General features: G+C 33.2%; 1 protein-coding gene across 1 annotated transcript in view; it reads left to right on the top strand.

Moving 5' to 3' along the window:
* Nucleotides 1–14,001, top strand: part of LOC132697844 (uncharacterized) — a 32,334-nt gene that overhangs the window by 16,423 nt on the left and 1,910 nt on the right. The window contains exons 2-4 of the mRNA XM_060663535.1: nt 6,160–6,360; nt 9,969–10,153; nt 11,360–11,623. Of these exons, the coding sequence (XP_060519518.1) occupies nt 6,199–6,360; nt 9,969–10,153; nt 11,360–11,623 (611 nt within the window). The 5' untranslated portion in view covers nt 6,160–6,198. The remainder of the gene's footprint in view (nt 1–6,159; nt 6,361–9,968; nt 10,154–11,359; nt 11,624–14,001) is intronic.

The following is a 14,001-nucleotide window of genomic DNA, read 5'->3' as shown; positions in this document are numbered from 1 at the left end:
CAATAACACCCGGTACAAACGTAAATGGGCCCGGGTGAGATATACGTGTGGCACATAAATGAATGTTGATTACAGTAAATGGCGCACGCATATTTTTAATTTACTACATCTTATAGCGTCGGCAAAAAGCGGAGAATTTTTCTGTAGAAATGTATTAATTCATAGTGGCATCGATGGCACCAAATATTCGAAACGAAAATTGATTCGTATCTGGCGTATTTCATGTACAGTTAGTCCATTTATCGAACAATAAATAAATACATATTCCTTTTTGTGTGATCGACAATCGCCAGATGTAATCGCGGTGGAATAAATTTCGTACGTTCCAGTGGCGGCGTATCGGAATTCTATGCTAACAATAATCACTTTTACAAGCAACAAAGTTGTTAGAAAAAATTCCTTTGTTTTGATGCAAAAATTCCAAGAGTACCGTTGGTTGTTTGCTTTTTGCATTTATTATTATATTATAATTGAATTTAGAATTGGTTTTCTGTAAATATTATAGCTCTTTCTTGTGATCAAACGTCTTGTATATGAACAAGGATCAATACTTGTTGGAGATTAGGAAGTTATAACGTAGTTACCGTTCCCCATAAAATATTTTTTAAAAGTTGTAAATAAACTTTTTCTCTAATGTATTATTATTAAAATAATTTGTTTGTTTTTTTTTTAAATCACTCTTTGGTTCACTCTGTCTCTGTAAATTTAATATAGTTGTCAACCTGGCTGTCACATTATTTGGAAGGATCTGAAGCAAAAATTTATTATATGCTTCTTAAATCCGTAATGGTAATATATTTTGTGTAGTGTAGTGTAGTTGCGGCTGATTTACTTCTTTCTGCACACTCTACTTCATCAACCAGACAATTGGCGTTGTACCTAAATTGTGGAGAATATGTTAAAATCTTCTCTCTTTTTACCAATAAATCGTTATTTAGATTGTGTTATTGGATTAATAATACTAATAATAATAATGCTAATTGATTGTAAAAATCTACGTTGTTGTGGCATGAACAGTTTTTTTTATTGAACCATTGAAATTTGATAATTTTGGTTCATATCGTAAGTTATATTAAGAAGTTTTCATTATTCATAAGCAGCAGCTGCGGGAAAAAAGGGTTCCAGCTCAAAATATCGGATTAATAAACTGTTTTGGCAAACAAAAGACTCAAATGCGTGGAAAAATACATATAGCGTAGCATTTTTACTATATTTACAAGGAGTTCCTAAAAACAGGCACCAAAAAAATAAAAAAGTTAACATAATATACAATAGTTAAATGCTGTGAAGGTAAATTCGCAACACGCAATAGCAACACGCGGGTTCGTCGTCTGATCGACTGTTGATGTCTGCACGTCAATTTCGTTCTTGAACGTTTCACATCGAAACGCGGAAGTATTTTCACCATGTTTTCACATTTTTTGCCGATTTTCATCCGCCGACGAACGTTTTCCTTACCAACAAAGACCGTATCGATAACGGGAAGTCCAGCGAAACAAATTCCTTAGAGCGAACGTATATATTTCTTTAATTCGCTCCGTTCGAGCTTATAACGTTTTCCAAACGATCGCGATTATTATGAGGCATTCCCGCAATAAAAGTTGCCAGGCACATTTAATTAACCTTCGTCGTTTTATCTAGCGAATTTATTAATAAATAATATATTTGACTTCGTTAGAAGCTGCGACCGTTATAGTTTGGAACACGTTCGTAACCTGGAAAAGTTTATTTCATTGGCGCCGCCGGTCAACCTGGGCCACAGTGTCTTCCAACTACCTAGAAATAATTGTTTATTTATTTGTTTTCTTTCACGACATTTTTATTATGGTCTGTTTCATAATTTTAAATAAATGTATTCAAGAATAAAATAACATTGAAGTTTGCAAATTTTCAAGCAGTTGTTATTTGTTATTGTTATTTAATAAGTGTACGATATTACACAGAGTGATTATTATTAGTTATAATAAATTATAAATCTGTGATTTTCGAGATAAATCATTTCGATTTCTGAACGATAATTGGTACCCGGAGTTGTCTTGGTTAGTTTTGGTTAGTTTTTGTATATACATGACAACACATCGATTATTTCAAACCAATATATTTTGAAAACGTTGTTTATTCCGATCTGTGTTCTTCAGTAACATTTGATAAGATTTTCCGATGTAGTTTTAGTTTATTTAGTTATTCTTCCTTCAATTTGTTGATGCGTTCTTGGGTACTTCTTGCCGAGGATAATATCTAGGAACAGATGGTTTAATTAATTTTGTAAAAAATGGCTTTTGGCAATCTAAAATCTGACAAGGAGCTTGCCGAATTAAATAAACATATAGAAGACAAAAGCTATATTGAAGGCTATTTCCCTAGTCAAGCCGATGTCGCCGTTTTGAACAAACTAAATAAAGCTACGGCAGCGCATCTTCCGCATGCGTTGCGTTGATACAATCATATTAAATCATTCTCGGCAGATGAATCTTCTCTGTTAACTGATTCTATTCTTTATATCAGTTGATTTTTGATTGATCTTTGATGATTGATAATTTCATCATGATGCCTCTGCTTCATATTTTATTCTACTTGTTGTTTGTTATCTTTTTTTTGTTATATTATCTTGTGGTAAAATATACTGAGTGGTTAGTTATGAGTAGTTGCAAGCTAGACCTTGCCTAATTACACTTTTTTTATGTTTTTTTTTTTACAATAACGGGTGACTGAACTTGTATTTTATCAAATCTTGGTTCATCGAGAAGACTTGTTAGCTTTCTCTATTTTTTATTTGTCATCTTTTATTCACCGCATTTAAATTAGTTTATGACACATTATAATAGGGAACATTATGACAAATAATGCTAGGTCTACATCACGTAATAAATAATAATTATAATAATCAGGGCTTCATTCCTGTAATTCTCTAAAATTTTGGAATAAATTGCGAGAGGTCTGTCGGTCGTTCTCGTGGTAAAATAAAAATCTCTCTTAAATACAGTTACGCGGGCGCCAAACTTATACTGATTTTTGTTTCGCCGTGAGAAGCAGGAAAACATTTCAGATCTCGTACGCATATAAAACTTATCTCTGCGGGAACGAGTAACCGTAACACCGGTAGAAGGTGGTTCGATGTCGAGAACGTGGAGTAATAAATAACGTAAGCACAATGACGAATTTTTATGAACCTTTGACGAGGTGTTCCCTCTGCTATGCGGGTGTAAAAGCGTAAAACGTAAATTTAGGTATGTGGACATTTTAATTTGCTATTTATTAATGCCGTCTGTAAGTCACTCTAGGTAGGTGCCTCACTCGAACTACCTAGATCGCAGCTGAAAAAATCCGAATGTGTAAGAAAATAGTTTTTGCTTGACGGTAAAGTCTGTTCTTAGATATAAGAAAGTGACTAACTGATACGAAGTAAGGAAAGACCCGGGCAAGCTGTAAGAATGAAATATGGCCGAACAGGTCCGTACTTTCCTTAGAATTTAATTATTTGGGGTTTTGTTAGGAAAGATACTAAACAATATTTATTTATTTATGTATGTATTTATGTTTAAATCTAAAATAAAATTACAAATTATTTTTATTACATACTTAAATTACTTAAAATTATTCACATAATATATCAGTATCACTATCGCTATCATCGCCTGTTCTAATTATTATTTGTTCTATATTATATCCAATGTGGTTATACGATTGTTCTAGTTTTTCTATATGTTTAACGGAATTTGCCCAACTTTGTGGAGGGATGTTAAAAACTTCGGTTTCTATAAGTTTGAGGACATTGGAGTTAACACGGGGAAAAACATTGTTACGACGAATTTTCAGAGTTCAGTTGGTGCCAAATATGTTCAATGGGATTAAATATACAGTGGTACAGCCTTTAAACTGTATGCCCTAGATTTTTTGCATAATTATCACAGACGTATTCCTTTTGTAGGTTCAAGCTTTGTCGAACCTCAATTAATTGCTTTTTGGTATAATCTTCGTGAAAATAAATGTCGTTATTATACATGTAGTTTTGGATTGTTGTTTTGTGTCACATGAGGAAGGGGTTTTAGTCAACTGTCTACTATGATAACTTGCATTGTCCATTACAATGACGCTATTAGTAATAATGTTTGGAACTAGTTTGTTTTTAATCCAACATTCAAATAAATCAGCGGTGGTGTCTTCATGATAATCCAGAGAAGAATCTTTAATATTTTTCGCAGACAGAGAAAGTCCATTTGAAATCCAACCATCTTTAAAGCCAGCATGCAAAATAGTTATTCTTTTACCTCTTTTTGATGGCGCGTTTGTTTTACACTTATCAGTTGAGCCAACCCAACCCTTTTCCGGGGTATCATAAGTGTCGAACCAGGTTTCATTCAAGTAAATAATTGGCCTTCGCTGTTTTCTGTAAATCCTAATTTTTTCTAGATATTCCAGTCTTCATTTCCGAATTCAAAAAGATTCCATTAAAACTTGCCTTTTGTCAATTTTTTCAAATCTAAAACCCATGTATTGAATACACTTCCATAAGGTAGTTCTGCCACATTTAACACCGGTTTCATCTTTTTCAAGCCTCCTAATTAAGATATCTAATGTAGGGACGCTTTGTTCCTCGTATAACTGGTAAATTTTACGCCGTATTTTATCTTGATCACTTTCCTTCCTTTTTTCCTCGCTGAAATGGGATTATTCACAATTTTCCATACAGTTGATGTTGGAATTTTTGTCAATGTGGCCGTTTCTTCTAAAGATGCTCAATAGAATAGTGTTTTCTAGATTTGGGCTGAGATACACTAAACTTCCACATATTTTGCATAATTCGCACACGATTCAACACACGCTGTATTACACACGAAATAAGAATGATTACTAATAAACTTAAATTAAGTAGTATTCCAAACCAAAGAATATTAAACACAAGTAGGTATAAAATTATTTTCTATTGCGGACCACAATTTTACCTGAATTTAAATTCGGAAACTTTAGGTAATAATCTTGTTGCATTGTATGTTAATGACCACCCTTGGATAATCCCATTCAAAATCAATTGGTCACTTTCTTATATCTATGAACAAACCATACCCTTGAATTTTTTGAGATCCGCGAATAGTTCAAGTGGTTCAAGATTTATTATATTGCAATTGAGTTGCAATCTTCTTAGCTTTTTGCTAGAATCTTTTCTAATGTAAACTGTTTCTTATTTTGGTATTAAACCCCACGACAGCATTCTCCGGATTTCTGTTTTTCTATTTTACTAGCTTATGATTTTGTGTTGAAGATAAATGTTCCACAAAATATAAAAAATAATAGTTTTGTTTCTACGTCGCAGTAATCTTATTATGTTTCTATGGCTGATATAATTAACAACTCTAACCAGCAAAACACACGACTCTTTAATAAGGTAGGTCACAAAACTTGAGTTGCAAATTTTTATTTAATATATGATTAAATGTATCTTTTAATTCCAAGGTGTCAAACAACAAGTGCAATACTCTGTTTTTCGTTTTAACTTTCTTAGCTGCCAGTTTAATTTTTAAAAATGTCATTCGAATGCTAATGTCACCGTCAATCGGTACAACCAACTGAAACTTAAATGTCCCTTAGGTTAGCTGTTCCCTAGTTATTGCCACTTTAGGAGCTGCAGGTTGTAGATGAAATAAAGAAAACGTTTCAGATGAAATTATATAACTTAAAGTATTTTTTTTATAAAATCATAGAAACTATTACAAAACTTAGGATTTCTTATAAATCGACTATAAATATACTCGAAGTCAGAAAAAGGTAACGAGAGCCGGTAATATAGAAAACTGTTTAGTTTCTTGTTCCTCTTTTCTTTCCTTCGCCATGAAAGCACGCTTTGTAATTTGCGAGCGTTTCCTGCTACAAGTTCGACAGCGGTAAGCTGAAGTTACGCGTCGTTGGCTCATTTACTCTCATAATTTTACTTTGGCAGCCGTACATTAAAAAAAATGACACGCTGATTGCAATTTCCGCTATGGCAACTAACACGCGCGCATGTCGCCATTAAAACGGCATTTTAAAATTGTACAACCGCCTCATTCCTGGAACTGTAAAACGTCATCTGTTGCCTCCTCGTACGAAACAGGCGCATCTTTCCGCTTATATGAAAAAAATTACTGAAACAGTCGAGACTGACTAATTTACATTTGGTTGCAGATGAAACCAGCGCGAACGTAGTATAAGCGTTATTCTTTGATGATGGCAAGGCGGGTAGGAAAAAATCACTACGTCGCCTCGCCGTTGAGACACGCGGAGTCCCCGACACCGGTCCACGTGACCAGGAGCTCGGCTTACTCCGACGGAGAGGACAGCCACAGAGCGTTGTCGGAAAGAACCCTATCGGAATATACCTCCGTGGTAAGTGCTTCCGCGGATCCTGATCCGCACATTTACACCGCATTTATTCAGAAGTGTCTTCCCAATAGGTAAAGTCTAGCTCAGTGTTCCCCAACCTTTCCACTGATTACCTCTTATATAATTTTTGTAATATTGAGTATCCCTATTTAGCAAAGGCATAAAATTTATTAAAAATCAAAATATGTATATTTATTTCTTCCGTTTTTAATAAACCGGGTGACACAAGAAAGTGAAAACACTCTATAACTTTCAAACGGCTCGAGACAGCGAATTGTAATTTAGAATGGTTAATATAGGCTGAATGTTCAATTTTTTGACAATGTGTACTTCAGGTTTGAGCGGAAACGACAGGAACTTTCGACTTTTAAATGGCACAATCTATTTTTTTTTTGCATTTTCGGATTCAGGAGATCATTTATTTAATTTTTGAAAATTGTGTGTAGGAGGCTGTGACCATCATAAATACTATTTACCGGGTCACCTGATTATGGTAAAAATTGTAAATGAATCTTTTCGATTCATATTTTAGGACAACCTAGTTTTTTCAAACAGCACCCTGGTGGAAACAAAAACTTTTTAAAATCGGTACTTTATTTTGCAACATTTTCACACCAAAATTTTCAAAATCCGTTAAAAAATAAGCTCACAGGAATAAAAAAACCAGATAAGTAAATATATTTTTATAAAAACAAAATATTACTTAGCTGGCTTTGGTTCTATTCATTATTAATTGTCAAGTCGGTAAGATTAAAAATGCAGAAGAAACTCTCGACAAAGTCATGCAGTGGAAAGAAAAAATAGATAAGTATTTAAAAAAAATCAAATTCAAGGGAGAGTTTTTCTGAGATTCAACGATTAAAAATACCGATTTTAAATATTTTTGTTCCCACTATTGGAACAAACTAGGTTATCCTAAAAAATTAATAGTTCATTACATTAAATGCTATTTGCCTTTAGACAAATAAAGAAAAGTTTCATTTACAATTTTTCACATGATCTGGAGAACCGGTAAATAGTATTTAAAAAAAAAATAAAAAACCAAAAAAAAAGAGAAAATCCATCCTATCCTACGTACAATGGTTTCCTGCAAAAAATATACTACTTACTGTCATTTCCGCTCAGCCCGAAAGTTCAACCATTGACTACATATTGTCAAAAAAAGTGGACATTTAGCCTATATTAACAATTCCAAATTTTAGATCGTTATCTCAAGCCGTTAAAAAATTATAATGTTCCCATTTTATTGTGTCACCCGGTATAAGTAAAATAATAAAAATAATAAACGAAAGAATAAATTCATTCATTATTGTTGTGTAATTCAACATTGACAGGTGTAATAAAATCAATTAAGCAATATTTATATATATTGGGAATGAGATGAGATGTTAAGAAATTACTACCTTGTTACGGTTGATCTTAAATAGCATAGGTAATTTATACAAAGTATGTTATTATTTCCATCCAGTAGGTTATTGAAAAGGTAAAATCATTAATCGGACAAAACCTACATTATCGTTTTACTACTTTTATTAGAGTATAATTCTAAAACAAGAGGGGCTAATTAAGACATAATTACTTTATATGAGTATATACATTGTTTTTCTCAGCGGTCTTTATTAGACAAATTTGCACCTAAATATTTCAATCCCGTGGTCTGATTCTCAGAATAAAAATATCCGATGATGTCAATTTATATTCGGGATAATAATAATAGTTTAATCACGAAAATTTTGCAGCTAATTTACTGCACTACAATAGGCAAATAAATAAACAAATGAATCACGGAAGTGGATATATATAATATTACTTGTTTGTGACTAAGAAAATCTAATTTGTACCATCATAGTGCTTGTAGGCATTCGCCTATTAACAATTTAAATGTTGACAGAACCTTTCCAATTTGTATTTATGGGTAATGGGTCAAAATTAACAACATTTGCTTTGGCATTCTCATTTACATTTGCTTAGACGAGAACGGTTTTTGAAAATGTAACTGTTAAAACAATCGACGAACTGTTGACCGCAAGTTCCTATTGGTTGAAGGAGGGATCTAAAATTACGAATCTTATTGTCACTTCTGAACAAACGTGGAAACCAGAATATATAAAAATAACGTCAGTTATTCCCTCTGAAGATACTCTCTAAAAGGGCACCCAAAAAAATGTTTTATTTTATTTGAACCAAAATACCTTAGATTGGCTCATTGAAGTTACTGCTATCAAAGTTTATGTTCAAAATAAAATTATTTTTACGTCATAGTTTTTTCTGAAACAATCATTTTTGACTGAGGTAGTTCGTTCTTGCGCATTCTTAAAATAGTTTATTAATTCGTTCGGTATTATTTGCAGCAACCTCAAATGCTCCCAAACTAATACCATTTTTATGGAAAATTTCTTTTAGGTATCTGAAAATGTTTCAGAAATAATGCAAATATATTTTATTTCCTTTTCTACATATATTTATTAACCAAAAGGTAATTTTTTAATATTCTATTTACCCAAGAAATTAGCGGAACGATTTGGAAGTACCTTGTATAGCTAACTTTAAGGTTTGATAATATCACTCTAAATATATTTTTCATGCACATACTACCGTTTTGTGCTGGTTAAAAGCTAAATTAAGGAAATTTTCGTTTCGGCGATTTCCCATGGTTAGTTCTCATGCGCGTCTTTTTCTATTCCAAATCGCATAGAATCATCTTGGAAATGCCTAACGCCAAAGTTCACTCGCCTACTTACCTACTTTTAGGATATTAATCTCCCCTTAAATACCAGCATTTAGTTTTCCGTTTGCTATAATTTTTTTTCTCCACTATTTAAATAACCTATCGGTAAAAAAAAGTAATCGATGTATTTTGTGAGAAAATACGATATCTCGGACGTAGGTCTGATCGCGTAACCGATTAGTCTCGAAGTGTCTGCTTAAAAGGTGTGAAATTAAAAAATCTTTATTGTTGAGCCCTCAATAGGACACCCGATTGGATTTCAAGCTCTAAATGAGATGTATTAAGTTTTAAACGCCATAAAATCAGAGTACTCATCCCCATATAAAAGCAAACACACAATAACGATAGTATTATCACAATACGACCGATAACGCGCACATATTAGATTAGATTGTCAAGGTTATTTAAATTTGTTTTACAATATCATACAAATCTTTGTAGCCAGAATTATAGCGTCTTTTTTTAAACCGAAATAAGTATTGGGAAATGTATGGCGATATATTGATAAGCGCGAATACTCTAATGGCGTCTCTATAGCGATGCCAGTCCAATAATGAAATAAAATTGTAAAACAAGGTATCATTAGATAAGTCTGAAAGACAAAAAATTGTTTTCCATATTTGTAACACGGTACGAAAGCCCTAGCAAACCATGGCAGTTATTTTTAACATGAATTCTAAGTATTTATAGTCTTGAAAAAGCTATATAAAATATTGTGCAATCTAGATCACACACAATGCTACAACAACGGAAATGTTAGATTAGAGAGTGAGAGCAACATTGTTCTTTTATTCTGTGTGTCATCGCGGTCTATAACATATTTGTGTAGTCTGTGTTATACAGTTGTTTTTTTTTATTTCCTTTTAAACCAATTTGTTCGCAGCCATATACGATAGTAAACGAACGAAATGGTAAAACACCGTACGCTACTGGGAGTAGCCCCCGTCAAAACGGTTACAAATCATCCCCGAGAGCTCCGTCAGCCCTTAGCCGGAGCAGTCGATATGACGATAACGGTTCGGATATCTACGTCACTAGCGGTGCCTACAAAGCTCCGTCCGAAGTTAGGTATGCCAATTTTTTTTTTAATCCGCAATTGTATCGATAACAATTATTGTTGTCGGTCCGATTGAAGAAACGGAATTAAATTTAATTACGCGCCGTTGCAAAACTATTTATTAACAATGGCGGTTTCGATTTTAAAAGAAATCCAGTTCTCACGTCTGCACGCGTTATTTAGAGGCATTTCGAGTCGATGGATTGGTATAACGTGTTTTTGTTGTTTCCTCGCAAGGTGAATAGAAAGTGTTACATATTACGTTACGCAGTTTTTAGGCGTTTCTTTGCGTAATCGGGCAACACTTGTACGAGCACCGTACGTTTTATACTGGTCATACCACGGAATATATCCCAGTCCCAAGAAATTTCTAAGTAAAAGGAGACGAAAATAATTCAATGTGGTAACTCTCGACGAATTACAACAAAGTTGAACTTTGGCATTCAGATAGATAAACCTAATTCTAATTATTTTAGTAATAACAATGAGTAGGTTTTAGTACAAAATGCATGTAAAAGGAGTTTAAAACTTATCTAAGCTATCTACTTATAATTTTATTATAAAATTGTATAAGTACATATTTTTAACTGTTTGTATTTTTTTTTTGCATTTTTGTTTTGTTACTTGCAAATTATAAGGGAATTATAAATTTGACCCAAATCCAAAATATGACTGCTTTCAAAGGTAACAAAAAATAAAATAAAATACGCATTGTCTAAAAACACAATAAGGTTATAAATATTGCCAAAAACAGTAAAATCTTAGAACATGGAACTGGTATTTATAACTTGTGTACACTTTTCAAAGTTTTTCAAATGTTTTATTTTATTTTACTTTACCTATTTCTTTTTCGTTCATTTTGTTAAATGTTTCAAGTTTATTTTTGTGTTCCTTTTACTGACAATATTGTTTATATTTAGTTGATGTAATTGCACCGTTGTTTTAAAATTTTGCTCCACCTACGTTCTTGTAGTTAAGATCAAACTCGTTTCCGACCACTAAATTAAGTAGCTATTATATGTTATATTATTTATATATTATGGTCTTAAACTAAAAGATGCAAATTAATTTGGCAAATAACAAAAATTTTAAAACTTTAAAAAACCAAGATTGAATCAAAAACTTATTGTCCATGCGAAGAAGAGCTATTTTTTTTATGTAAAAATCGCTTATCTATCGAATTTGCCCACAAAAAGCAACAAACTTCACTATTCCAGTCGGAGTTCGCGGCCGAGGGCGCCGAGCAGATATTCGTACAGGTCAGGGGCGGCTCCATCAGTGGCCAGTAGAAGCAGCACAGTAAAAACCGGAAGGACTTCGCGTAAGGGGGGCGTGACTGTCGAAGCGATGGCCGCCCCGAACCCCTTCTGCCCCAACATCAAGGGAATGTGCTGTTTGATGTTGCTGCTCAACCTGGGAATCATTCTGGTCACTTTGGGTTTTGTGATCGTGATTCAGTTTTTTGAGCCGCTATTCGTGTGGTAAGATAAGGTTTTTGATGAATTATTCCGCATTTCCAGGCACTTCTTTTGAAATTTCACCCTCGCCTATATTACTAAAAATATAATTAATATAGTTTTAAGAAGTAGAAACCATTATTTTTTAAGATATTTTTACCCCAATGAAGTTCCGGACAGACCTTTTAATTTAAAAAACAAATAGGTATAGTCCATTAGGGTTAATATATTCCTGAATTATATCTCCACATATTTAAAGCATGATTTAAATCTAGAACCTCTAGCAGCAGAATATTTTGCATTTTGAAAAATTTTAAAGGAAACCTGTATAAACATTTGTCAATTTTTCTGTTCATCAATTCAAATTCGGATAATAGAAATTGCTTGTTTGGTTGCTACCAAATCAAATGTCGGTGTATGCGTAGCGTTTTTGAACAAACAAAAAAAAGAGTAAAAAAAACGATATTATAACGCAGCGACATTATATCCATATTAAAGAAAATCATTATATAGTTATTTTTATAACCCACCTATGCTGACAGTACAGGAACTCATGAAGCAACTATGTACTATGGCAGTTCCAACGACAAATTCTGACATAGGACCCATAAGCAGCTTTTAACAAACAAAATAGCCACTGACAGATCGTCGATGTTTGGATGCGACATTTTTACGGCAGTATCTTTTCGAAATATGTCAAAATCCTATTTTACAAAATTTCTGGATTCCTTCTGCGTCGGTTTTTGCTGAGTCGAACTTGGTGACGTTTTGCCAATCATCTCGGATGACTGATTCCCATATTGGTGACAGACCTAAGTCGCGGTTAAGATTGTTAGGTTGTTTATAGATTTCTATATACTCTCAGATTTTTCGTTGGTAGAAGAACTGATTATTTATCGAATAAAATTTTATGTCCGATTTCATGAGTGTGTTCGGCAGCAGCTGATGAGTTTATTTGCCTTAGTCGTAAGGCTCTTTCGTGTTGTTTGAGTCTAGTTGATATTTTTCGTCCGGTCTCAAGTGGTAAATCTGGTTTTGACGTTATACTTCTTTAGAACTTCTGATATGTGGTCAGTGATGTTTTGAATGTAAGTAAGGAAGTGGCAAGTGTAGGATTGCTTTCGGCCTCATTATTATTGGAAAGTTGTGGTGAAATGTATTTTTTGATGGAACGCTTTTTATCTTTAATATGGAAATTATTAGAGAGAAGAGCAGAAGTAAGGTGTTTTAATTCTGGGTTCAGTGACTCAGGCTGAGATAGTTTTGCGGCTCTGTAAACAAGAGTGTTGATAACCAATGATTCTTGGACCGGATGGTGATGTGACCATGCATTAAGGTATCGGTCTGTGTGCGTATATTTCCTGTAAACACAATGCCAATGTTAGGTCTGATTTTCTATTGATAAGAATATCTAAGGAATGGAAGGCTATTATTAGTTTCCAACTCAATGGTAAAAAGTATGTTAGAGTGTGTAGAGTTTAGATGTCTAAGAAAATCTACCAGCGTTTCCATAATTTTGGTTTTAGATGAAAGGTGTCGAGAGGTTTTTTCTCAAAGGAGGATTTTTCAATTGAAATGAGAAGGTTTTCTTCAGATTCTCGGCCTTTAAAATATCTGAAATTATGTCGAATCTATTCCTGATATTCATTTGTGTCCATGACTATCGTAGCATTTCCTTTATCTGCTTTTAGTATTGAAATCATAAATTATACAAGTTTGTGAGTAGGGTACAGAGATATTGACACCAAAAATGAAAGCAATAATGGTACCGGGCACAGACTGTTCTGCCACAATGTTAATTACTTAGCTCGGCGTTGGCAATTATGTTCCGATTTCAGAGATTGATGTTGCGTTCTTATAAAAATTATTCAATTCTTCAGAAAAATTACTGCAATGTAGCAACTCAGTCAGTTGGGGGGTGGGGGTAGTAGGGTCACTATATTATCTTATAGCTATATGGTTAGTACCTACTGGCAACATCATAAACTTTATTAATGAGACCACTGCCGTAGGTAGTGTTGAACTTTTTTTCTTAGTTACGGAAAAAGTGATTTTCTATCACAGGCGCAAATAAGGGAGGAAGTAAAACATTGCCAAAATAAGCGATGTAAAAGGCAAGAAGATAATTGTGCAATAAATAGACAACAAGAACAGATCTTTATTCTTTGTGATTTTGAAATTTAGTGATAAGATTCATATCGGCTAAACCAACCAATTGTGGATAGTTTAAGTTAGTTTTGCACTTGTTATTAACATCTCATCATCCATTAGATCTGTAGTTGTTTTATTATTTTAATTGAAAACGTATTCTTTTAATGTTCAATTTTGCAGTTGCCCTTTAAATTCCTTAAAATGTTTGATTTGTAATTTGTTGATTAATGTTTAATTGGGGAGTTTTAATT

The sequence above is a fragment of the Cylas formicarius genome, unplaced genomic scaffold (assembly GCF_029955315.1).
Source record: "Cylas formicarius isolate icCylForm1 unplaced genomic scaffold, icCylForm1.1 PGA_scaffold_2__14_contigs__length_35257938, whole genome shotgun sequence".
Taxonomy (NCBI): Eukaryota; Metazoa; Arthropoda; class Insecta; order Coleoptera; family Brentidae; genus Cylas; species Cylas formicarius.
Note: the sequence above shows the minus strand (reverse complement) of the source record. Positions and strands in the feature narration are given on the sequence as shown.